Genomic DNA, 26,190 nt, shown 5'->3' with positions numbered 1-26,190 from the left:
CCGCCCCTTTTTGCCTGAGCGAATATGGACAAAGCCATGGGCAAAGCCTTGAAAAGGAAGAGCAGTACCCCTTCTCACCACTCGGGGACGTCGAGGAAGCATAGTGAAGTACTGGGCCGGGTAAGCGGCGGTGAGCGCGGCTGTCCAAAGTGCGCATGCGCCTTGATTGGTTGAGCCTTGGGGCGGGGCAGAACGTTCTCCCCTGCTCCGCACGATGACGATTCCCTGCACTTTCCCTACTGCGATATTTATTGATTGCATTGATTGATCGATTGCATTTTTAAGTCACTTTTCGAACGTAGTTCTCCTCTAACAGCCCTGAGATGCCCAGACTGAGCTTCATGGCTAAGTGGTGATTTGAGTCCTGATAGACCCTACACGCTAACACGTGTTTATTGAGGAGTCAGTGAGGTGCTACGGTAGCTAGCAGTATTGAGATGCCACAGGTTCTGTCTTCCACGCAACGTTGTGCAACTTCCTTATACTGTACAGTACACGGCTGCCTTTAGATGGCTCGGGCGTTGGATAACTCCATACCCTCCAACATTTCCCTGATGAAAATAGGGACGTCCTATGGAAAAGCGGGACATTCCGGGGATCTAATCAGAAACTGGAATGGCTTCTGTAAATACAGGACTGTCCCTGGCAAGGGCGTACCCACCATGTGGCAAGTTAGGGCAGCTGCCCTACTCTAGAAGCAGGGCTGGTGGGCAGAGGCGGAGCACAGCCCGGCGGAGCGCGAGTTCGCCATTCCCGCCGCACCGCGCCGCACCCTCCCTCCAGCTCCCCGGCGCGCCCTCAGGCAAGGCCAAGCGCGGCGGGGAACCAGGGAGCGCGGCGCGGTGGGCGGGAACGCCGAACTCGCGCTCCGCTGGGCTGGGCTCCGCCTCCGCCCACCAGCCCTGCTGCTAGGGAGGGGCACAGCCCGGCGGAGCGCGAGTTCGCCGTTCCCGCCCGCCGCGCTGCGCCCTCCCTCCAGCTCCCCGTCGCGCCCTCTGGCAAGGACAAGCGCGGCGGGGAACCAGAGAGCGCGGCGCGGCGGGCGGGAACGCTGAACTCGCGCTCCGCTGGGCTGGGCTCCGCCTCCGCCCACCAGCCCTGCTTCTAGGGAGGGGCACAGCCCGGCGGAGCGCGAGTTCGCTGTTCCCGCCCACTTTGTGGCCCCTCCCCTTCCGTGCCTTGGCCCCTCCCCTTGCCCCCCCTAGTTTTGATCCTGGGTACGCCCATGGTCCCTGGCAAATTAGGGATGCTTGGAGCGTCTGGGTGTGTATGCAGCCTGAGTCTACCTCTCTGCCTGCTACAAACAAAAGCTCCCCATTGATTTCAGTGTTGGAAACTGGATAAATATGTTGAAGATATATTTATTTAACTAAGATAACTAAAATATGTTGAAGATATATTTATTTAACTAAGAAGTTAAGAGATGACAGTGAAAGCCAAATGGACAATTTTGTTACCTTGCCTTATTTGATAATTCTTATAACCTTATTATTTTGAAGCCTAAAATGTGATAACTGATTCCTAAATTATTTATGGGGTATTCCAGCCTTCACTGATTGGGAGACACAGAGCTTCAAGCCATGAGATTCCAGGTTTTGACCCAGACGATGAGTCTCTTACAGATATGGCAAGACATGAGCTCTTCAAGGCTAGTTTTGCAAAACCAAAATATGCGAACACATACAGAATGGAACCCTATAGAAAATGTGAGGCTCATGTAATAAGGAAGAGAGCTGAAGAGATCTTAAAGGTACAGTTAAGATTTGTTATGGCTCACTAGTTCTGCTTCTAAACTTTATACAGTACACAGTATACAAACTCACTGCTAGCAGTTGCGCAATGCCTCAAAATTTATTTGACCATGCAAACTGGTTTATAATAGACTATTGTTTGCAATAGTAACAGCATCAGTCTCATTTTTAAAATTATGTTAATATGATGCATTTTGATTTTAAGGAACCATTCAAATTGTCTTGGTTTATGTACAAACTTTGTACTCAAAGAGAATATTTACATGAATTTGAAAGCCAGGGCAGGTTACAAAATGCCCTCTTCTGGGCCACCACCACCAGAACTTCTGAGGGCTGTGGAAATACCAAGAGAGTTCCCTCTGCTGATCTTAATACCTGAAAGGGTGCAGGAGGTGGTAGTGGACTTTTCCATTTAAAATAAAAGTCATTGTGCATAGAAATCTGAAGTACACCTTCTAGGAAGAACACTTTGCTTGAGGTAGTTTCACTGACTGAGCTAAACAAAATATTTGAATACTGTGGTTGCAAAAATGTACAAGACTTCTGTTGAATCGAGCCTCCACTTCGTGGAGTGAGGGTGTGAGTGTTCACTTATGAATATTACAAAAAGAAATTGTAAAAATCATTAGCAGGAGAACTATCATTATATATTTTTGTTAAAATGAGTGTAAAACTCCCACAGAGATGTGTTTTATGCGAATACCAGCAACTCTGTGTTTAATTCTCAATAGAGCAAACTTCAAGATTTTACATATGCTGGTCAGAATGGCTCCACGATATGTATAAGCCTCACAGAAGATTTATTAGCAGCTGTCAAGGATTTGAACTATGACCGTTACAAGTATGTGGTCCAAGTATTTCTTGTGGAAAAGACTGGTCAGTCAGTAAATGTGAGTAAAGAAATACTCTTGTTACAACCCCCTCCAAAAACCTAACTGCTTAAGAAATCCTTCATTCCTCTGCACCATAGCTGTGTCGAATAGTGCATCTCAGACGAGAGCTCATCAGGACCACCTGTCTCCTTATGCTACCCATTTAATTGCTCAGGTCTTCTGATGGGGCACCTTTGGTGGTTCCCCCCCCCTGCCCCCGATGGCTTTTACCAGGCGCTGAGCCTTTAGTGCAGCAGGCCCTGCCTTGTGGGGCTCTTGTCAATAGAGGTTCAGCAGGAGTCATTTTTGCTTGTTTGTAGATGTCTTCTAAAAATTGTATCATTCAGACAGGCCTTTCAGACCCAAGGCTCGTTGCCAACCAGCTCTTACTGATGTGCTTGGCATTTATATTGAAATACTGTGGTTTTTGGTTTGCATACCGCCTTGTAATATTCTATATCTATATGAATGTGTGGTTTGTAAAGAAATAAACAATAAAAATAAGTGTTGTTTTTTTAAATAAAATACATGTTTTTTTATAAAATGGCCACCATTTCACCAAAAGCATCAAAGTGATTTACACACACCAAAAACCACCTAAAACATTTAAAACAGATCACCTGTTGATATGCTCTAGTTATATAGAAATATTAAGTTACTTTACTACATTAGTAGCCCAGCATTTAGTTTCCAATAGATGTATCTGGGAGTTTGCATTCAGATGGTGGCCAGTCTCTGCTGCTTGTTCATTAGTAGCCCCCAGGAATTTGTATATATTTTAAGCCATCCCCACATCTTGTAGCGATTCTAGAAATAAATTCCATTCATTACATGTTATATGGAAAAATACTTCCATTGCAGGAGGAAAACATCTCCGTGGTCACATCCACACCATACACATGGTTTCCTGCAGAGATGAACTATAGTTCGCAGGATTCTTTGGGGGAAGCGATGTGATCTAAATGCATGGTGTGGCTGTGACCCACATCCACTCTCTGTACTGTTACTCTTTCCATAAACTTCTATCAATGTGTTTTCCCCCTGCGCTTTTCTAAATTGCCCTAAAGTAACTGTGTGATATGTGCCCTTTCCTTTAGTTAAAGCAGAAGCTATGAGCCAGAGATGCACATTGGATCAGTTCTTCCAGTTAATGTAAGGCCCATTATGGCAAATGATTGTATATGGAAGCCAAGAGATTCATGTATTTTGAGTGCATGTTGCAAAATAATTCCATGAGTCTGTGATCAGAATTTAAGATTGCTTGGGCTATCAAAACTACTTTAGCTTGATTTTGGAAATGCTAATTAATGCCCATCTGCAGGTGAAATGATTCAAGGTCCCTTCTGAAATGGGGCTGCTTGTAATTCACAGATAATTTTGTTAAAAAAAAAAAAAGTCCGTAAAGGAGTTGATCCTTTGTGCAAGATCTCCTGCTACAAGAAAGGTATTTGTTTTCAAATTTTTGTTGAGCTAATTGATCAATTATTTTCTCTTTTCCCCACTCTAGATTGCCAGCAGATGGGTCTGGGATGTTGCAAGGGACACGTGGGTTCAAGCTCAACATGAAACTGAGGATTTTGTTATAATAGCTCTGATCATTGCTTGCTATTATGAGTGACCCATCACAAACAACCACTGTAATAAGAGAACACTCCTGTGGCTCTATACAATCATATGCTATATTTTGCTCAAATAAATGTCATATTGGTTATTTCCCCCCCTAGACATGCTATTTGAGTGACTTTAATTCACAGGAGGGTGTTCCAACAACCTGGATACTAATAGTATTGTTGCATGTCACCCCAATCTCTTGAGTGGTACAAGATTCCAGGGGTTCCATGCGCTTACCCAGGGTTTGGTTTCCTTGGCATGAGAGACAGCGCACACTGTGGTTGTATGATATATAGTTTATTTACAGATTTACAATTTATTTATTTACAACCCGAGCCTAAAATGGAGGGGCTCACAGCATTCACACCCCAAAAGGTCTTGCTTGTCCCATAGTCATAGCCTTGGCTTCCCACAGAAAATAAGCATGGCTGTGTCTCTCTATCTTCTGCCTGCTCCTACGGTAGCTCTCAGCTCACAAACAACTGCCCTGATTATTGTCCTCCTAAGTACAAGCCAGGTGAAGAGGGGGAAAGCCCCCCCCATTTAACCAGAGGGCACAATCACTTATTTTTGTTATACTAACGGTGGTCCTTAAGTGGCAACTACTGTATGCATATTCTCTCACAAAGGAACTTCCTGCCTAGTTCAACCATGGAGTCCTCTGTTAGATTTTACCCCTTGCTGGATCTGGGACCCCAAGAATTAGAAGGGACTCAAGCATCATGCAGACCCCAAACTCACAACAGAATTCTGCACTTTTAATGCTGACTCCTCTTTTGCATAGTTTGTAAACATCTTTTGATTTTTTTAAAAAACTATTTATGTTCTTCATTTGCTTTATTGTGCACTTTGTCGTGAGAAATGGCTGTAACTATCCCATGCACACATACGGTGCAAATCACTATAGTAAACAAGGAGTCTGAAATGGTGCCAAATTAGTCACATATTTAACTAATACAGTGGTACCTCGGTTTATGAACACAATTGGTTCTGGAAGTCTGTTCATAAACTGAAGCGTTCATAAACTGAAGCGAGCTTTCCCATTGAAAATAATGGAAAATGAATTAATCCGTTCCAGACAGTCCGCGGAGTACTTAAACTGAAGCGTTCATAAACTGAAGCGAACTTTCCCATTGAAAGTAATGGAAAGTGGATTAATCCGTTCCAGACGGGTCCACGGAGTACTTAAACTGAAGCGTTCATAAACTGAAGCATGGGTGTAATTGGTTCCGGAAGTCTGTTCATAAACTGAAGCGTTCATAAACTGAAACGAACTTTCCCATTGAAAGTAATGGAAAGTGAATTAATCCATTCCAGATGGTTCCGCGGCGTTCATAAACCGAAAATTCATAAACCGAGGTGTTCATAAACCGAGGTTCCACTGTATTGCTTTCTAGGCTTATGCTAGAAAACATTTCATAGTTTTTAAGGTGCCACAAACAATACTTTTTGTTGCTTTTGCTGCAACAAAGTAACATGGAAGTATTTCAAAGTTATGCATAGGAATACAGTATGTCATTTAAAAATGTATTTATACAAATGTTTATATACAACTAACTTGGATAGAAACAGTCATTTATGACCGCAATTCGTTCTGGGGAGCTGGTCGCTCCCCGACTATGCCGTAAATGGAGCGGCTCTTATGTGCGAGCGCGAAGCGCCGATAGAGCGCTTCTGCCCATGCGCGCGCTGTGCAGATTGCTTCTGCGCATCCACGCGCCACGGAACCCGGATGTAAACACTTCCGGGTCCGCGGTGGTTGCAAACCGATCGGTTGCAAACCGTGGCGGTCGTAAACCGAGGTATGACTGTATACAGCAAATATAAAATCGTAAGGACCTGGCCAACCACATAAAAATACCTGGCGACCCTAGAAATAGTCTCTAGAAATATGAACACAAGATTTTCCATGGGGAAAGCATTCCATGTTGTAGGACCGCCCGCACTAAATGCTTGATTTCGCGTTGATACCATGAGTGCCTCATCCACTCTGGAGACAATAAACAGCATTCCTCCTGCATATCTCTATCATTGAGCTGGGATATAAGGGCCAATTTTTGCCACCTGTCCTAAATAACATAAGTAGGTTCCTGAGAAATGAGGGGCTGTCAAAATAGAATTCCCTGCACCGCCTTCTCTCCACCAGCCAGTCCTCCAGAAAAAGCTCCCCCGAAAGTTGGGGGCCCCTTCCAGATGGTGGGGGTCATGGCTGGGTGGGACGTGTGAGAAAGAGGAGGGAACCCCCACCACAGAATTGGGCCATAGGAAGCCAGGCTTGCACGCATGTATTTCTGGATCCTAACTAACAACATCAACAAGAGTTTGGAGAAAAGGGCAGTAAGTGCTAATGAAGCAGTGAAATAAAAATCAATGCAAACATTGGGAAGAGGGAGATCCTAACTATGGGGTTGGACTAGATGACCCTCGCGGTCCTTTCCAACTCTACAATTCTGTGATTCTACGATTCAACTCTGGACCCTGGTCCAGTAACCCTCCACCCCACGGTAGAGGCGGAGAAGGGAGCGCACCTGCTTCACAGACTCCGCCCCCAAGAGCCAAGAGAACGGGGTCGAGACTCGAGGCTGATTTCACGACGGCGGCTGCGCTGCCACCTCCAGGCGGGCAGGTGGCGCTGGCCTTCGACGCGGCAGGACTCCAGGAAAGAAACCGGAGGGGGGGCGGGGACAAAGAGCCTCTCTAGCCGCGCCAGTTCGTCCGTGGCCGGCGGCGGCGGCGGTGTTGGTGATGGCGGCCGTCTTGTCCCCGCGGGTGTGTGACAGCGACCCGGCCACGCCTGGAGCCCAGTCTCTCAAGGTGAGCAGGGCAGCAATAGCAGCAGCAGGAGGAGGCGGTGGCCGTCCTCTCTCAGGCGACTCGGCCTGCTGGGGCGGGAGAATAAATAGATAACGGGCGACCTCCGGCGAGAAACGGCAGGTTGTGAAGGACTCTCGACAGGGACCGGCCGAGCGGCCCTGTGTCCTCGGCCGTCTCCCCGCCCCCGGGCTCATCCTTGAGGAAACGAAAGGAGCCCACGCCCCTGCCGTTACCTTGGAGACGAGTCTCCCAAAAGCCTCCGCGCCCCCAGCCTCCCCTTCCAAGGCGGATGGGCAGGAGCGCTCTCCTTGAAGTTGCCGCTTCACCGCCTCCTTCGCTTTGTGTTTATTTCCCACCTGCCTCCCCACCTGCGAGGAGCGCAGGGCGTCCAGTGGTTCTTGTATCCAAGATCGCATTGGATCCGAAGCTGCTCGGTTTCTGCAAGGTTCCTTCATCATCATCGCGAGCCTTTAGGCTGTACCGCAGGGACTAAGAGTTGATGCTGAGCGTATGACTACATAACTAGGGATGGGGAACCTGCGATCCTCCGAATGGCGTTGGACTCCCATCATTCCTGACCAGTGCCGGATTTACGTTTTAGCTAAACAAGCTATAGCTTACCCCCAAAAAAAATTTAAAGGAAAAAACAAACTGGATGCACATTTCCAAAATACAGGATAATACCACTCGTAATAGTAACATACATTTTCGACAATGTTTTCCTTTTACTGTCTAGCAGCTTGATCTCTATTTTTGATTTGGTACTACCAAACCCATTCTTCTTGTTATCTTCTTTATATATGTCCTGCAATTGGTGATACTGCAACCAGTTATCTTTCCTCTTAACTCTTCAAATGACTTTAGTTTTATTATCCACTTCTATCAGCAAATTTTTATATGTAGCTCAATCACTTCCCATGTTTTTCTTTACCACAAAAGCTTCCAATGGTGAAAGCCACCATGGAGTTTTGCGTTCTAACAACGTTTTGTATATATTCCAAACCTTATAAATTGATTTCCTTATAGTGTGGTTTAAGAAGCCTCTATGAACTTTAACCTTATCGTACCACAAATAAGCATGCCAACCAAATATGTTATCGTATCCTTCTAAATCCAATACATCTGTATTGTCCAAAAGTATCCAATCCTATAATGCCGGCTCTCTTGGCCAATGAAGCGAGATGAGCACCGCAACCAGAGTCGGTCATGACTGGACCTAATGGTCAGGGGTCCCTTTACCTTTTACTGTACTTTAATCATTGGTTTTGTCTTAGTGAGCTAGCTAGAGAGTGTTTGTTATGGCTTTACAAATGCAGTAAATAAATAAAACAAATAGTCAGATCCTAAACTATTTAAAGCAGAAGCCAGGAAACTTTTCTTCTCTTTTTGCCAATGGCTTCGTTCCAAGGGCGGGGTGGTGGTGGTGGTAATCTGCTAGAAACCTCTTTCTGGTGGTGGGTCCGGCCACCCTGCCTCTCTCCACCATCCCGGCTTCAGGAGCTGCTGCTTCAAATTGCTCAGGGCCATGAAGTTGCAGTTCTCAGTTGAGCTTGCTTCCTGCACATTTCTGTCAGAAAAAGGGAGAGGAATCATCAAGAGACACCCGCAGATTGTGGGCCAGGGAGGAGGGGTTGAGGCTGAGGAGAGGATGCAGACTGGATGGGGATGTATGCCATGGGCAGGTCATTCCTAAGTCTTGATTTAGGGGTCTTAAAATCCAGAATAATTATATTCTAGATCTCTGATGAGTCCTGGGAGCTCTGCTTTTCAACATTTGTCGCTTTGCTCTTAATGTAGGATGATACAGAAGAGAATTCAAATGATGGCAGCCAACCATCAAAAAGACGACGCATGGGCTCAGGGGACAGCTCACGAAGTTGTGAAACTTCAAGTCAGGACCTTAGGTATTATCATGCATTCCGTTTTTTTCTTCTCTAGATGCATACGGTATGTAACCTTTCCCAATATGTTCCAGATCGTTTAAATAGAGAGAGGAAATATATGCCTGACCCTCACTTGCTTACCCTCAAGCTTGTTGGGTAACTCCCCATGAACTAGAGCTCTGAAATTTTGTACTCATGCAGTCAGAGATGGTCACTATAGGAATTTGGAAATAGATTGTAAATACTTTTCTTTCTCAAAAAGGTACACTGGAACTGTGCCTCTTATTATTTAGTTGCCTCACTCTACCTAGAAAGTCAAAATTTGGTTTTTTCTTTTATAAAAAGAAGCAGCATATTATAGGACACAATGACTATCCTGCAAATGGGGCATTTTAACATCTAACAGTTGGAAAAAGTCCATTAAATGAAGGACAGTTTTTAAAATTTATATTCTAAAAATAAAAATTCCACCTGAAGCGTGTCCAGGTGGTTAACAATTTAAACAATCAATCAATCCTATGGAGCAAGTGAAATGGCATGTGGGATATAATGTTAGACTGTGGACTGGATGGGTTATTGGTTTGCTTGGTTTTTTGTTCTTGTTTTTAGTATGCATTTCATTTTTATCTTGTAGTTTTATATTGTGAACTGCTCTGAGATCTATGGGTGAAAGACATATAATTAAATTATTATAAATTTAAGAATTAATTAATTAAACACTGATTGTTTCAAGCTCGATCTTTATGTGTTTAGCTTTAGCTACTTTCCAGCTGAAAACCTGATAGAGTACAAATGGCCACCTGATGAAACTGGAGAATACTATATGCTTCAAGAGCAAGTCAGTGAATACTTGGGTGTGACCTCCTTTAAGCGAAAATATCCAGGTATTAATGTTAGAAATCCTTATGTGAAGTGTTACAAATCAAATGTGTATCCATGAGGATGTATGAATGTGTTTTCATCTAGGACTATGGAGGCTCCTATTATTTTGCTCTTGACTACAGAATTGCTCAGCTTCCTTTGGGAATGTATTATACGAGAATGGCACATTTGGTTTTTGTCTCTTTTTTCATTGATATCTATGAAAACATGTTTTACATTTTAAAATGTTATTTTTGTGATGTTTGTCTGCTGTCTTGAGTGCCTGACTTGAGATACTTTGAATAGATGAGGCTTTTAAGCAATCCTGTTCATTTTTAAAACCCTTTAATAAAAAAGATTCGAGATAATATTTTATTTGTTATTCACAGTAATGAACATTTCAGCTGTTTGGTTTCCGCAGATTGTTGCTGGTAGTCTTGAGCCAGTTACTGTCATTCAACCTCAGGTTCCCTCTGTCAATAAGGGAACAATGAGGACATTCCTCTCAACATGACTGTGAGCATGAAGGATAAGCTGCAACAAAGGAAGCAAAAGTGATTGTACTTCCTGTGCAATTGTGGAATCGCACATCTACTTTATGATCGGATGTGGGAGCACCACAAATTCTTGGAACTTGTGCACTTTGCTGCATAGATGATGTATGAGTCCATGCTTCATACTTTGCAGAAAAAGCACAACAGGTGAATGGGCAAGTCACATCTCTTCCATTGCAACTTGTTTGAATGCCTGCAGCTACTTTTAATTTGAGCAGGGGGCTTTTTACAGCACATTATCATTTTTTTTGTGTATAAGTAGACTTGCTGAAAAGGTGGGCTAGGGAAAGCAGTTGTGACTCCCCCCCCCCCGCCCAACATGCTTCTCAGGTTTGGTAGAGGCAAAAAGCATAATATTCCCTGCATGGGTTATCTTATTATTGTTTCCTGTGACAGAAGCAGTAACTTTCTATTACAAGTACTTGAGTGAAATTTAACTGCAACACAGCTATGTTTATTTTATACTTTTGGAGAGGTTGCAAAAATCCTTTACACTTTCTTTTTTACTACTTTTCCTCCCTTTTCCTGGAGATTTAGAAAGACGAGATCTATCTCACAAAGAGAAACTCTACCTCAGAGAGTTAAATGTCATTACAGAAACACAGTGTACCTTAGGTAAGGACAAAAAGGGCATTTTTTTTCTTTTAAAAAATGGAGTATGTAAACATTTCCAAGAGAGTAAAATGTAGGAGAGATTATTCCATTTTTACCTTTTTAACAATAAACTTGTGAAGATGTGGAAACTGTTACTAAAAAGATTATTACTTCATTGCTCCTTAAAGTAGATTGGGAATAAACTGTGAAAATATGTAATACATTTAGCTGAGCCTTATGATTATATTATTTTTTATTAATTTATATAACTGCTTACGGCCAGTATAGGCTTCAAAGCAGTTTACAAAATATAAAAATCAGTTACGCTAATATCAAATGTTAAAATCCATAATTAAAATAGACAATAAAACAATATAGCAGTTGGAGCAGGAGATGTCAGAACTTGATTCCGAAGTTCTGTGGGGAGAATCATTGTGCAATTGTCACACATACTTTGCACTGCACTGATGCTCTAAGTTAGGATGGCTACAAGTCTTAAAAAAAAAAAACCTAACCCCCCCCCAAAACCCCCTTAATTTTGTCTCTTATTTTGTATTGAAATTGCACAAGTTACTTTTTGATGTAACCTAGGTCTCACAGCCCTACGCAGTGATGAAGTAATTGATCTGATGATTAAAGAATACCCGGCGAAACATGCTGAGTACTCTGTCATACTTCAAGAAAAAGAACGCCAACGAATAACTGATCACTATAAAGAGTATTCTGTAAGTTCTGTCTCCAAATTTATTTGTGAAGATGTTTACAATATTGGAACATATTAAATGTCTTTTGGGATAGATAGCTTCTGCAGCTTGTGAACTAATGAAAAAACAACAACCCTGTTTCAGCAAATGCAACAGCAGAACACACAGAAAGTTGAAGCAAGTAAAGTTCCAGAGTACATTAAGAAAGCTGCCAAGAAAGCCGCCGAGTTCAACAGCAACTTAAACCGGGAACGAATGGAAGAAAGAAGGGCCTATTTTGATTTACAGACACATGTAGGATGGTTTAACTTTTTTGCTCAAATGACTATAGGTAGCTTCTTGTTACCTATAGTAAAGATGCCAGATTTTGGGGTGGGGGGGAGGTGTTGGAAAATATAGCATTTTATTGAAACCTCAGTAGATATTTTTTGGGAGAGAGAATACAGTTGGAAGTTATTTATCCAGTTTTTTCTTGGTTGAGCAGGGAACTGACTTTCTCAGATCTTGCCACTGCCCTCTGGAGTAGTCCAGTAGTCACCACTGGTTTACAACAGTGAAATATTTTGATTGGGTTTTGAATTCCTCCAGACTGAAATCACTGTGAGCTCACCCTCTTTTACTCCTGATACTTTGAGGTGCACAACAAGGTTTTGTCATCCCTATATTGCTTCACTTCCAGTACAATTGCTCCCTTTTTATTTATAAAAATACGAAAATGGAATAATCAGCGTTTCAGGTCACTAATGCATTTTAGCAATATCCATTCTTTATGTTTTATTTTGTATTCCGTTCTGATGGAGAAGATAAGAAAATTTATTTTATTTTAAACATGGGAGCACATAGGAAAACTGCCACTTCAGGTGTGTTTCTTGAGCCTTAATTTTGTACAGAGAGTGTTATTTCCCCTCTCCCTGCCCCCAGCCATAGTGTAAAGCGATTGGGAGTATGGATCTACTTGCCCTAATCCCCTCCTTAGGCTGATTGATGCAATTACAAGGCAAAATTTTGGGATGTGGAATATGCATATGCCATACCATTGTGATCCAGAAAATACATTAATATATCTGTACAAACATGCAGCCCAGGTCACATTACAGTATTTAACATGTACCTGTGGGTGCATGCAATTCTAATGCCTCGCTGTCTGTACAGAATTTTTAATCGGTAGCTGCGTGATCCACTCCTTGGGATGTGATCCACTCCTTGGGGTTTAGAAGATCTGGTAATTTTATCCAATCTATTGGAATTGAATCTCAGGTTATATGATGCATTATGCATGAGGGTGAGTTGGCAGTGGAAATTTCATGGTTCCAATGAATCTAGCTAAATGATCATTTGGAAACGCAAGCCCCTGCATAAAATGTAGGAAATGAGCTCTTTATTTTATCTGTTAACAATCCAGGTTATCCAGGTGCCTCAAGGAAAATATAAAATCTTACCTACAGAAAGGACAAAGGTTAGTCCTTATCCAGTGTCTCTCATACCAGGCCAGTTTCAGGAGTACTATAAAAGGTAATTGTAAAAATAACGAAATACATTTGCTCTGATGAATCTGATTGTTTTATTTCTTGAAAGCATTTTATCCTGCTGTTCAGCCAATTGGGAGGAAAGGCTGTAAGAGCAGCTTGCAAATATCAGTGATGAAACTGTCCCTGCCTTTAGGCTTATAATCTAAAAGTCACAACCCAAAAGGAAAAGTCCTTGTGAAAGTGGTGGGGAAAGCAAACAAGCACTAATTTTTTATTGCTTTAGGAAAATGTAGTTTGTAGAAATAAAAAACCCAAATATATATAAGGGAATGACATACTTTTAAAGGGCAAGCTTGGCAAACCTGGCTTAGTTACCTCTCTCTATGAATATAGAATAACAAAATATAAGAATTGCTTTGTTCAGCATGTACTTTAGATTGGATTAAGAGGATCAGGCTTTTAGCAAATGAGAAAACATTCCTGTGTCATTCCAAATAGCATGGCAATGGTGTACTGTATGTAGGGTCCACAGAACATATCCTTTTATATAAAGTGCTTTCACACATTTTACTTGCATGAATTCTGTTATACACGCGGTGGCCATCCTGGGGGTGGTTGCAGTGGAGGAGGGGGAGAGACTAAGGTAGAAAGGAATGAGAGCCTGACAGAGGCAGAAGACATCTGAAAGATGAGCAGGGAAGCAGATGGAGGAGGAAGAAGAAACCCTGGCTCCCTTGGTTGTGGAACCACACATAGTGTATACATGGTGTATCAAAAGATCTATATAAATGGTACTGGAAATAATTACTTCTTCACTTCAGATACTCTCCAGATGAGCTTCGATATTTGCCGCTAAATACAGCTCTTTATGAGCCTCCCTTAGATCCAGAGCTACCTGCACTAGATAGTGATGGAGATTCTGATGATGCAGAAGAGCGTGGTGATGAAAAGAGGAAAATCAAAGGCAATTCGGTGAGCTAAAGTAGTGTTTGCCTATGTATGTGTGCTTTCATAGATAGATTAACAGAAACTTTGAAAATACAGAGGATAAATACCCTATTATTATCCAAGTGTTTTATAAGAATAAAGCACTAGAGATTTTTTTGAATTGTATTCTTGTCTATATACCTATTGTTGTTTCTGGTTGAGGTCTAATCAATTAACCTTGTGCCATTCTTAAGACTTGTTCAATGTGATGCCTAGCACTCCATCAACAGAGTGCTGGATTGAAGGGCCAGGCTATTAGTTATTTCATTGGGTACATCTGTGGTGAATAAGTGCCCTATTCTTCAGAGTAAAGAAAGTGAAGTTCTCTTGGCTTTGAAGTTTAGAAAGAGATAATTTTTTCCTTTGTCCACTCCAAGCAAACCAACAAAACGATGGTGCTTTTGTTATAGGAGAATTCTTCTGGCAATGTGTCTGAAGGTGAATGCCCCCCCGAAAACCAGGAGGAACCTACTCAGGGAAGACAAAAAACAAGAGAGAAAAACTCTACACCAAGAAAAGAGGGTTCCAAACGATCTGTATCCAAGTCAGTTCCTGGGTACAAGGTAGAAGAAAAAAGCCCCTGACTCAGCTTCTTTACTGACCAGCCTCTCTCCCTGAAACATTTAACTTTGTTTTTTTCAAAAATATGGAACTTCTGCTTACTATACTTGGCTAGCTGCTCTCCTGTTATGCATTCCTGTTTGCTTCTTTACTTCCTGTTGCTTTATTTTACTTGGGGCCTTACTGTTTGTTACCCTGGCTGTGGAGTGGCTTCTATTTTCTATACTTAAATTGGTTCCTAAACAACTGCAGCATGAAACCCCATTATAAAGGAAGTTTCTCCTCTCGTTTTGCAGGGGGGGGTGTTCTGTTCTTTTATTGTCATTATAAGGTAGATGGTTACATATCAAATATCCAGTTGGGATTTATTTAAAATAACCTTGCTCATGTGTGGACTGGACTGTAAAAATGTTGCACAAATGTTGCACATATATTTTTTTAACTCTTTACAGGTCAAAAGCATAACTGTTTAGAAAGTGATTTGGTAATAGTAAACTTAACATTTCCCTAGAATGTAGGTTGTTGGGATCCTAGATTTGATTTGAGCAGCACTGCAGTGTTGTTTGCAGGGAGAAATATTCAGTTAACCTTGTAAGAACCCATTTAGACAATACTTTTTCACCCTTACCTCTATGGGCAGTGAGGGTCAGGAGCTGTTCTTGGGACTCACATGCTTCCTCCATACCACTTCTCCTAATTGTGTGAATGATGACTAAACTTGAAGGTCTCCACATTTGAATGTGAACATCTCCCTAACCTTGCCAGTATAGAGATATCCAACTCTATAATTTAGAAAATGGTTCCGTATCATAGGGTAGGGGAGATTGTGGACTAAAAATGGGATCTCCTGCTGCGGTCACATTGTGTGTTCGATAGGGTGTGTGTGTAGAGAGAAAGTATGTGATCTTGAGATTGCTTGTGTGATATCATTGCACAGAGAGGTGAGTAGGGAAGAGGTATATCTGAACAGGTCCAGAATCTCAGAACCTTATCTTAAACTTGTCATGTTTGAACAGTGATTGTTACATCCAGTTTTGTAATTGTCAATGGATGGATTTCAGTTTAGGATTAAAAGTATTTTTCATATTTCAGTGGAAATTCATGTTTAGTGTTGAGGAAAATAAGAAGCAAGCTATTTGGTTTCCATTGAAACCAATGGGATATTTGCTTTATACTATAGTTGGAAGAAGATAAGGCATGTGGATTGGAAAGGGTACAGGAAGAAAGTTAAGGATGGTAATTCTGAGTTGCCAGCATGATTGTTAAACATGTAGCACAAGTAGCCTAATTTTAAGTTCTGCGAACTGTTACCAAACTGCATCATTTATTTTAATTGCTTATTTTTTTCTCCAAAACAAACCATTCACTCTCCAGTTAGCATTGCACAGCTTTTGTTGGAAAAGACCTGCAGGAATATTGTTTTAACAGGATAAATGCATACTTTTAGACTATATTACAGAAATGTTATATGTCATCTATAATCTCATTTCAGGAATAATTTTACATGATGCAAATAAGAGATTTAAACTTTTGCAGAACATGTCTATTTTTACATATTTGCATTGCAAAATGTTTACTTTATTGCAGACTTAAACTCATGCCAGTAATGTAATTTTATGAAATCCAAAGATGAAGCTTGAAAGGCTTAGTAGCATTTTTGAACTTTAAGTATTATGTGAACAAAGTCCATAAGATTCAATGTTTGGCTAGTCTTTCATTGTGAAGGGATAGCATAAAGAAGTGATTGGTGAGGCTTGTGACTGCTGAAGATACTATATTTTTTCAGTACTTTGATTAAAAAATGGATCCCGGTGATTGCTGGTCACTGGTTCAAAAGCATGTTCTAGTAAGTCTAGATGAATCACAGGAAAGCTCTATGCAAAATCTCCTGTCATGAATGCTTATTGAGCTCTCGCTGCTGCCATTCATTTCAATGGTGCTGGTGTTGGAGTCTTTCCTGGTGCATTGGGCCCCAAGAAGACAGCACAAACTACTTTGAAAACACAATGCCAACAACCCACCTACCCACCCCCACAATTTATGGCTATTCTCACTATAGCTTTGACTTCCCCGAATGTAAGGCCAGGATGATTTTAAACACGATAGATTTTATGGAGCTGATTAAAACATGACAGATAGATACGTAACTATCTATAACAGGTATTTCTTTTATACATTATGTGCTGAAAATGGGACTTCAACTATTGTCCCAGGAATATATAATGATTTTATTATGCAACATGCACTACCCATTTATCATCCTTTACCAGTCTTTAAATTACAATATTCACTCTAAAATTCAAGCTTAAGAAGATTTACAATATCCAGACATCCTGTTATTATGCCATGGAAAGCAAATGTTAGAGTTTTTCTCCTTTTAACTTATTTAACGTTTACTATTTTTAAACTATTGAAACGTTTTTTCCTCCTCATGATATACCATTCCTATATAGCCATTAATTTTTACTGCAATTGATGAAGGACTGGCTGTTATAATTGCACATGCAGTATTCTTTTCTCAGAATAAGGGAGATTTGCACATATGTTAAGTTGAGCATGTTGCAAGAGACTGACTTGCCCTTTTCCCCCATCCCAGAATTTTCCAATTTACATTCCGTTGCTATGAAAACAGAAAGAACTTATTTTCTGGCAAAGTAATTTTTGAAAACATGGTGTGCTTGTGAGCTATTTTTGATTTAGCTACAGTTTAGCTGCTGAAATTCCACTGTTCTTGTTCAAGTGTAACATTTCTGGTCCAGGAAACCATGGTTTTGGAGTGGGAGCAGGCGAAGAGTTTGAACTCTCCACCTTCCCCATCCGTCATTTGCCATACTTGGAAATCTTCATGGAAGCTGCAAAGCATTGAAATAAATGCACTTAATTTATTTCTGTGGATTCATTCCAAGTATGACTTGGTCAGATATAATCCCAAGGGGTGATAGTCAACTAAGTTTTACTCAGAGCAACCTTTTGAAATTAATGGACCTAATCTTGTCATGTTCATTAATTTCAATGAGTCTACTCTGAGTAAGATTTAGTTGGATTAAACCCTGGACCAGGGATGCAACATATGAACCAGGCCAGTGTTTTCAATGAAATTTAATCAGCTTGTGTCTGGATTTCAGCCTTTGTCATAAAACCAATTTTGGGAGCAGCAAGTCAGGAACTCTTCCCCCCCCCCCCTCACCTCTTTTGTCCAGTTGAATATGATTAGGAGAACAATATGTCAAACAGTGTTTTCCAGTGTTCCCGCAAAGCCATTTTTATTTTTCCGTTTTCACTTAAAATTGCTTTGAAATGTGAACAGGCTTTCCTTTCTATTTCATTTTGATAGGGGGACACTCCAATGTCTTTGGAGGGTCTTTAACTAGTATGCTGTGACTATTTCACTCCTAGTTTTGTGGAACTAGGACTAGGGGGAAACATTATTAATAACTGCACCTTCACCAGTGTTTTCGCATTTAAGTATCATAGTATTAACTGCACATACCACAGCACAGATCTAGTGACTCAAAGTTTGTTTTGCTTTGGGTGACTGAAAGAGAGGTTGCTACTGTGTACCACATCAGAAGAATATACTGGTAAAGAGAATTAGAGAAGTGCACTTGCTGTTTTGTTTTATATTGATATAACTTAAAACACAGACATTATTCATAGAATGTAGCAATACAAGAGGGAGATCACTGCAGGAAAGAGGTTTAATATTTTGTTGGTAGGCGCAGGGTATAAAAAGGTATAAAAGTAGGAGTAGAATAGGTAATAGAAAATTTTTTATATGTATGTTTTCTCTTTCGTGGTATTTATTATTTTGTAGAGACATTTGTGAATGTTAGTCTCCTTTTATCATTCAATTATATTTATGTATAAAACAGGTGGACTATGCTTTTTTAAAAAAATAAATAAGCAAAAAATTATTCATGAATGCTTCTGTCATCTTTTGGAAAACAAGCTGTTTATAAATGCCTTGTGAGTATTTAAACAAACTTCTGGAGGCCAGGCAAGTTAAAGTGCTTTGAAGCCCTAGTTTAATTTAGATATTCAAATATTCTAGGAAATCAGACTAAGGCTTATTAGTATGTACTTCTCTGCGGTTTAGAAATTATTAGGAAATACTGGCTTAAAAATTTAAAAAATCAGGGTTAAGGTTTGATTTTTCACTTTTATTTTGCTTATACAGTAAGTTCTAAAGAACCTATTTTTCTGCATTTGATAAGCAAAGTTTTTATAAACCAGTACTTTTCATTATTTAACAGCAATCAGAACATCTCAAATCTATGCTGCTTCTCTCAGCATAACCAAAACATTACTGACAGGGATGTGTATCTAGCAAGGGTAGCTGTTAACATTTCATTGTCTGAATGTTTAGAAAACTAGCATGAGAGACCATTCCACATTTGTTTAAAGCTCCTCCTCCTTTCCTTATTGGCTTTGCAAAGTTCTACCTGCTCACACTTCTCTTTCAAAGCTGGGGATATGTTCAGATGTTTTGGTGCTTGTTTTGCTAAGCAAATAATGGTTCTTCTTCAAAGCGAAAACTTCTAGTGATACCAAATAAGCAAGTTCACATTTGGAGGTTCCCATTCTGCTAGCATAACATGACAAAGTGTTTCAGGTACAGATACATACAGTATCTCTTAATGCCAGCAGAAGCTGCCCTTGTATGTAGACAAAAATTAATACTGTATGCAAACTCAATTGCATAAGGGATAGAATTGATATCTACCCTGTTCAAGGGTGGTATGAGCTAGAGTTCCATCTCTTTGTCACATAAGGACAAAGAATAACACGGGACAGTGTTTTGCACATTGAAAGTGCAGACAGTTGTCGGGACAAACCAAACTGGCTGCAGTCTGTGGGACTAAGTTGGCTATATATTTAAAACCTGCTCTCTATTTCTGATCTTAAATTTGCTAGAGACGGGGTCAGATTTTGTTTCACATAGCCACAGCTAAGTGTCCAATTGCAGCTTGCTTCATTTTGGCATTGGCTTCAACTGATAAACACAGCTTCAATCAGCAAGACTCAGCTGTGCTGGGAAACATTTCTGCCTATGGCTTTGCTGAAGTTCAAGGCAGATTCAATATCTGCCTTTCAGGAGCAAAAATAGTAGGCTGTCTGGGTCATTTGTTTGAGTTGATGTTAAGACAGCACCTTTATACTACAGTACTATGAATTATTCTATACTGTATAGTGAATCATCTCACTGATCTTAATAACATTGTTGCTAGTGGCTCTTTGCAAGACTTTAGCGTTAAGGCAACACACAACACTTACGAACTGCTAATTAATTTAGTTCAGAATGTTTTGCCAAATCTCTTTGTAGATAAAAAGCATTATATATGATTTAGTGCATATATTTTATATTTATAGTTCAAATAATATGAATTGCATTTTAAGAGGCTTTCCCACGTTACTGATTTTCATGTATCATGTGCAGGCTATAGACAAACCATAATATTATTAGAAGTTATCCACATTTTTCTTTGTAAAATTCATATTCATTGTGTAATTTGATCATTTGATTGTCATTTTTAAATGAAAGAGTTTGAATTACATACGCTTTCTTTGGCTGGGATACATTTTGTAAACTATACATGTACATGCTTTGAAGAGTTAGTTTGTTGATTTCTGTTCCCAGTATAATCAATGCTTGCCAATTTTTAATCATTCCCTTTGATCCACACCACTCACAAAGTTCATTAATTTATAAAGGTTAAAATAAGTACATTTTTAAAAAAACAAAAACAAAAACCTGTTCTCAATTCTTCTGGAATGAATTTATAGCCCTCTTCTACCCTTCCAGCCAAAGGCCATTCCAAATGCTATATGTGGAATTTGTCTGAAGGGTAAGGAGTCCAACAAGAAAGGGAAGGCTGAAGCACTTATACACTGCTCCCAGTGTGATAACAGTGGTAAGTAACAGACTCTGCTTTGAATAAATCTCTAAATATTTAAAGTGATGACCCATTTTAAAGAACAACCTGAAATGCAGAATCAAACTAATGCTTTTGCAGTTTTTTAAAAAAAGTTAATTTAGAATATCTGACATGCTGAAATGAACTCAAAATGTTCTGTGAAACAAACTATTTTAATTATTTTCATTAAATATGCTTCATTTGACCATTCTAGTAATGATACTGGTTTTGATCTAGGGCACCCATCCTGTCTGGATATGTCTGCAGAGCTTGTTGCAATAATTAAGACCTACCCTTGGCAATGTATGGAGTGTAAAACATGCATTATATGTGGGCAACCTCACCATGAGGAAGAAATGATGTTCTGTGATGTGTGTGACCGTGGCTATCATACGTTTTGTGTGGGGCTTGGTGCTATTCCAACAGGTAATTATATAAATTACTCTTGTTCAGAGATTGAATCAAGATCCAAGATTAAAGAAGCACAATCTTGCTTCACTTCTTTCAGAAAGCTCAAATCTCAACATTTTGTATGTTACTTGTATCTATTTAGTGAAATCTTGGAGGCAGCTATTTCTTACACACTTCATTTACTTTCTCAATTCGTGTTCATAAAAAGTGTTTGCAATTTAGGATTTAACAGTATAATAAACATTGAAAAAAGTAAAAAGATTGTAGATGGGAAGTCGGATGTCAGAAACTTAACTAGAGAGAAGCTGACATCTGATGAAAATTATTCTCAATGGGTTTTGCAGTGCAGTTGTTCCATTGAACTGACACCTTCTCTTCCCCCACCCCTCCAATCCCACACCCAGTGTGTAATTTAAGTTTATGTGACTTTAATCGAGTATAAATGTCAGTGTTGTGAGCTACTGAAAGCTTTTCTGAAGGCAAGAAGCACATTGTAAATCAAACAGGTTTTTGAAGCTAGCGAAAAATGTAGGTGGTTCTTTATCAAACAGCATGTAACTATACTTTACAAACTGTTTTCTTCATTGGACAAAGGACATTAAAGCTAACCCAATCCCACTGTGCCTCATTCACTATTTTGCTCTTTTCCTACAGCACATTGAATGAGTCCCTAAGTTTACCTAGGGAAAATAATCAAGTAGGGTACTGCTGTCCCTACTTTCAAGCTTACTTAAGGAAATGAACAATAGTGTGCTGTTTCAATCTTAGAGGGAATCATTCTCAGTGCTGGAGCATGAATATTAAGTGATGCACTGACATTTAAGTAAACAAACTGAAGAGGCCCAGCACATACTTCTTGAACAATTCACATGACTTGAGTGTCACCGGTATATCCAACCTTGAATAGCTTTCAACATATTATATAAAGAATTGAGAAGCAAGCACAGTTTCTTCCCACCATTGCGTCTGTTTACCTGCCTGTGGGGAAGAAAGAAAAATATCTTCAAGGGTCCCTGAAATTTAAGTTGCATGAAATTGAAAAATACCGTAACAGCCAAATTAAAAGCAAGTTTGCTTGAAAGCAAGTCCCACATCAATCATTGGGACACAGTCCCAAGAAAGTGGGCATTTGATTGCAATATTATTAACATTTGTGTCCTTCCGTACTCTGCTCCCCAAAAGCACTTCAAGTGAGTGACGTTTTTATAGTAGCAGATGTTTGCTCTGCTTTTAACTGAAAACTCTAATTTTGTAGGTCGCTGGATTTGTGACTGTTGCGAAAGACAACCTCCAATACCCAGAGGCAGAGGAAGAAGAGGGAAGAACAGCAAAGAAGGCTAAAATCAATATTTACACTCTATATATAACTGCCCCAAAACAAGTGCTAAACTTGGTGCTATTTTACCTACCACTCTGTATAAGGAAAAATACCACTCAAAATGTTTTTCACCAAATAAAGTTTTTAATTTTAGGAGGATAGGGAAGGATACATTCTATTCCAGTAGCTTTGCTTGAAAATCCCATTTAGAGGGAAAGTGCCCTGGTGAAATTCTGTAAATCTATCAATTGTTTCATGGATACAGTGCTGCTGCATAGCAGTCATTGCACAACAGACTTTATTTATTGCATAGCAATCACTTGTGTTCTCTGTCCAGCTCAAAGAAAATGACTGAATCACTAGTTGGCAATTACTGTTTTCTGATGGGAGTTGCCTTTAAGCAGAGTACTAATGCCTGACAAGAAAAAAAATCCATCAAGTGGTACAAATCTCATATGATATAATGAATTTAGGTTTACAGCAAGAAATCATGTAGACCTTATATTGGTCATGCCAAATTATGTCTCTTAAGTCAATGCTTCTCCCATCAAACCACAAGAAAAGGAGGATAATTCATATTTTCTTTTTTAGGATGTTATATCATATCATATCATATGAAAGCAACCTTAGTTAAATGGCTTTCATGCTCCAAAAGCTGCTAGCCTTTAAAAATGGTATTTGCTCCTAGTGTATTCATACAGAAGAAGTTAAAGTATTTATAATTGAAATGTGCTGAAATACTGTATGGAGATTAGTCTTTTTACTATTCTTAAAATCTTTGTATAGAAAATCAGTTTTATTCAAAGTCACAGTGAACTGTAATACTCATATTTGACCCTGATCAGTTAAGAGAAAACTTATACAAATATTGTGCCTGTTGCAGTGTACCTGTGGGAAAAGTTTACAATACAAAATTAGTTATGGCTTTATTTCCCCCTCCCTGGCAAAGAAAGTATCAGTTAGTACTAATGCTCACATGATAGCATTCATTCATTTGTCTATATTGTTCACATGTGAAGACCAGTTGTCTAGCTCTGAATCTAAAACAGAATTTCAAGTATTAATTTTAATATTCCAATTAGTATAGTCCAGAAGACTGATTCTTCATCCTGAGACTCATCTTCTCTTGCATGAAACTGCTTCTGGTTCAAATCTGTATCTTCTGGATTGTAGGAGCCACCACCAAATGGAGATTCCACAACTGTTTGATCATAGTACACTTTCATTTCAAATTCACTTTCCAGATGAGAGGGATGGCCATAAATCCCTATTCCCACTGGACGGCGGAAGTGCGCTGGCACATAAACGACATCTTGACCGCAAGTTACTGACTGCAATTCATAATCATCAAAACTGGGGTGAAGGGTCACATCAGATATGTACAAGTCTGCATCCCCTTTTAAACTCTGCATCTGAAGCACTATCTTCCCTTCGTGATTTAACCTTAAGTAGCTGTAGTTTCCAGCACCAATCTGACCTTGAACCACATGAAGGAGAATCCATTCTTCAGGTATGTCTTCTTCCTCATTATAAGCACTCGCTATTAGAAGTCCTTGAAAAGCAAGCAGTATTACTAGGACCCTCTTGCAGTAGACTGCCATAACACCTGTGTTGGATATAGAAAAATCTTGTTCTGTCACTTGAAATTATACTGTCAAATACTGTAATAAGATTCCATTTCTCCAAGAGTAGCTATGAATATTTGTAGACAGTCAACATACTGTCTCATTGTAAGTAGCTGTAATAATTTGTGCTCTCTTAGCAATCACTACTACTCTCATATAACAGTTTGCACAGGTACACCAATGCAAGACAGTTGGTAAAGTTAACAAGGTAATCCAAATGGCACAGAGTCAAGCTACACATAATGCAGATATACTAAATGCAACACAGTGAGCAATCTTAACTGCAGCCAGCCTGCACAGTGCAATCAACACCTCATCCAAAGCCCTGCCACTCATGGAAAGGTAGTGGTAGCAAAAGCAGGAAAAACCCTGCTATGCCAGCCAGAAGCATGCATAGCAACCAGGCCTGATACTGTAAAGTAATGGCAGTGGGTGTGGTTCAGAATTCATTGGATTCTAGGCTGGCTCAGCCTTCCCCCACTGCCCCATAACCCCATTTTGCAGCCTCTGCATTAACTCTGACGCTACCATGAGTGCAGAGAATACTACACAAGATATTGATCAGGTGTTGCATTGGTGTCATTGATAGACTAGTCCTACATAATGGCTAAAACCCATTAAATTCTGAACAGCAAAAAGACATGCCAATGTTATGAGAAGCACAAAAGTTGGGAAATAAGGACACAGGCCAGAATACAACAAGTATACAACAGCTTCAAGAAGAGACAAAATTGTCTTTCATCATGAAGTCCCAGCCAGGCGGTTTATGAAAACGCCCCAAGTCATACAATAAATCCACAAAACTAACCAATAACACAGTTAACAAAACAGCAGCACAGGGCAGCAACATAGTAGGCGGGAAGTCCACTTGGCTAAAAGGACCAAAAATCCTGACCAAAAATCCAAAAGCATATAATAATGATGCTACAAGACACCTTGGCGATGAAGTTATTCTGCAACCTGGAGGCTAGACCTGGCCAGGTCGATGTGGGAGCTGGCAGGCACTCTTTCAGATCTTTGGGGCCCAAGTCAATTACTGCTTTTCAACAGCAGCACATGCAGTGGGTAGGAGCTGTCATTCTGACACCAGTGTTGCTGCTGCTTATCCGGACAGGAACCCCTCGCGGTCACCCCCCAACCCTGTCCAGAGAAGCAGCGGCAACACCGGTTGTCAGTGGCAGCTCCGCAACTCTGCCCCACCGCACGTGCCGCTGCATCCATGTTTTGCCACCTTCAACTGGGCACGACAACCTGTGCAAATCTTCCCCGAGACCGGTGAAGTCCGGGACGCCCACCTGCAGACTCGCTTTCCCTGGAAAGAGTTGCATGCATCCAGTCTCGAAAGAGAAGCAGAGACAGCGGTGCTTCGCCCCCACCTGTGGAACTCTGCACACAAATCTATCCGAACTTTCCGAGAAGGAATTCGGGGTGTGGGGGGCAGGCGGGGGGAGGGACGAGAGAGAGAAAGAAGGCATTGTGGGCGGGAACCTCAAGGGGCGGGGAGAACGTGGAGCTCACTTTTGAGCGAATACTTTTGCCCCCCCCCCCGCCTCCCTCGCAACCTGCCTCCCTCACATATCTCTCGGGGGGTCGGGAGGAAGAGCCTCCCCTTCTACCTCGGCCTTTACCTACCCCAGAAGCAGCAGGGTGGAGGGGGAGAAGAAAACGAAAAGCTTCCCCTCCCCCTACACTCAGGCGCTGCTGCAAAAAGTGCCAAGCTGAGGAAGGGGAAGCCCACCAACTACTGAAGCGTCCGCCCCACCGCCTACCTCCCGACCCGAGCCCGCCGCCGAGCCCGCGCTCACCCTAGCGCCGCACCCCAGCTCACTCTGCTCGCCCACCGCCCACCATCGAAGAGGCCGCTGGAGCCTCTGACAGAGTGTCGAGCGCAGCTCCGCCCGCCTGCCCGCGCGCGCGATGTAACACCGCGAGATTTGAGGCTGGAAACTCCCCGGCCTATTTCTAGTCTTGCTGGTTTTCGTTCAGCCGATGCTGGCAAGTGGGGCGGGGCAAGTGAGGGGCAGCAGGTAGGCGGGGGAAGGGGAGCGACGTTGCCTTTTGCTGTCGCCATGGCAACCGGACTCCAAAGGGATGCAGCGTGGTTGGATTCAGCTGTGCGGAACTCTTTCAAAAATACTGTATTTGAAACCTTGAGAATAGCCCGTGCGCTGTGTGTTTTGTTTATTTATAAAAGTATACGCCGCTATTAGTAACAATGAACGCGGATCTAAAACAGTGGTTTTCCATGTTGCAGCTCTGC

The 26,190-nt window shown here is 41.0% G+C and overlaps 3 protein-coding genes across 7 annotated transcripts; 2 read left to right on the top strand and 1 right to left on the bottom strand.

Annotated features, from left to right (window-relative positions):
* Window positions 1-25: 25 nt before the first annotated feature.
* Window positions 26-4,256, top strand: DYNLT2 (dynein light chain Tctex-type 2). Its single transcript, XM_035111261.1, has 4 exons — window positions 26-120; window positions 1,547-1,750; window positions 2,483-2,641; window positions 4,131-4,256. The coding sequence occupies exons 1-4, from the start codon at window positions 37-39 to the stop codon at window positions 4,239-4,241; spliced, it is 558 nt and encodes a 185-aa protein (XP_034967152.1). The 5' UTR covers window positions 26-36; the 3' UTR covers window positions 4,242-4,256.
* A 2,668-nt stretch (window positions 4,257-6,924) lies between these two features.
* PHF10 (PHD finger protein 10) lies at window positions 6,925-22,458 on the top strand. 3 transcript variants are annotated; one of them, XM_035108520.2, is made up of 12 exons: window positions 6,925-7,048; window positions 8,846-8,952; window positions 9,685-9,815; window positions 10,884-10,961; window positions 11,532-11,665; window positions 11,789-11,938; window positions 13,047-13,156; window positions 13,935-14,085; window positions 14,511-14,663; window positions 20,465-20,573; window positions 20,814-21,002; window positions 22,243-22,458. In XM_035108520.2, exons 1-12 carry the CDS (start codon window positions 6,980-6,982, stop codon window positions 22,326-22,328), a joined length of 1,467 nt encoding a protein of 488 aa, XP_034964411.1. In that variant the 5' UTR covers window positions 6,925-6,979; the 3' UTR covers window positions 22,329-22,458. The 3 variants fall into 3 exon arrangements, with proteins under 3 accessions (XP_034964411.1, XP_034964410.1, XP_034964412.1); XM_035108519.2 differs by having other exon boundaries at window positions 10,878-10,961; XM_035108521.1 differs by lacking the exon at window positions 6,925-7,048 and having other exon boundaries at window positions 8,850-8,995; window positions 10,878-10,961.
* C3H6orf120 (chromosome 3 C6orf120 homolog) lies at window positions 22,430-25,854 on the bottom strand. Of its 3 annotated transcripts, none has more exons than XM_060272835.1 (2): window positions 25,736-25,854; window positions 22,430-23,911 (listed from the first exon to the last, which is right to left on the bottom strand). In XM_060272835.1, exon 2 carries the CDS (start codon window positions 23,904-23,906, stop codon window positions 23,346-23,348), a length of 561 nt encoding a protein of 186 aa, XP_060128818.1. In that variant the 5' UTR covers window positions 23,907-23,911; window positions 25,736-25,854; the 3' UTR covers window positions 22,430-23,345. The 3 variants fall into 3 exon arrangements, with proteins under 3 accessions (XP_060128818.1, XP_034964415.1, XP_034964413.1); XM_035108524.2 differs by having other exon boundaries at window positions 25,749-25,837; XM_035108522.2 differs by lacking the exon at window positions 25,736-25,854 and adding an exon at window positions 25,226-25,723.
* Between the last annotated feature and the right edge of the window lie 336 nt (window positions 25,855-26,190).

Source organism: Zootoca vivipara, chromosome 3, assembly GCF_963506605.1.
Source record: "Zootoca vivipara chromosome 3, rZooViv1.1, whole genome shotgun sequence".
NCBI classification, from domain to species: domain Eukaryota; kingdom Metazoa; phylum Chordata; class Lepidosauria; order Squamata; family Lacertidae; genus Zootoca; species Zootoca vivipara.
Note: the sequence above shows the minus strand (reverse complement) of the source record. Positions and strands in the feature narration are given on the sequence as shown.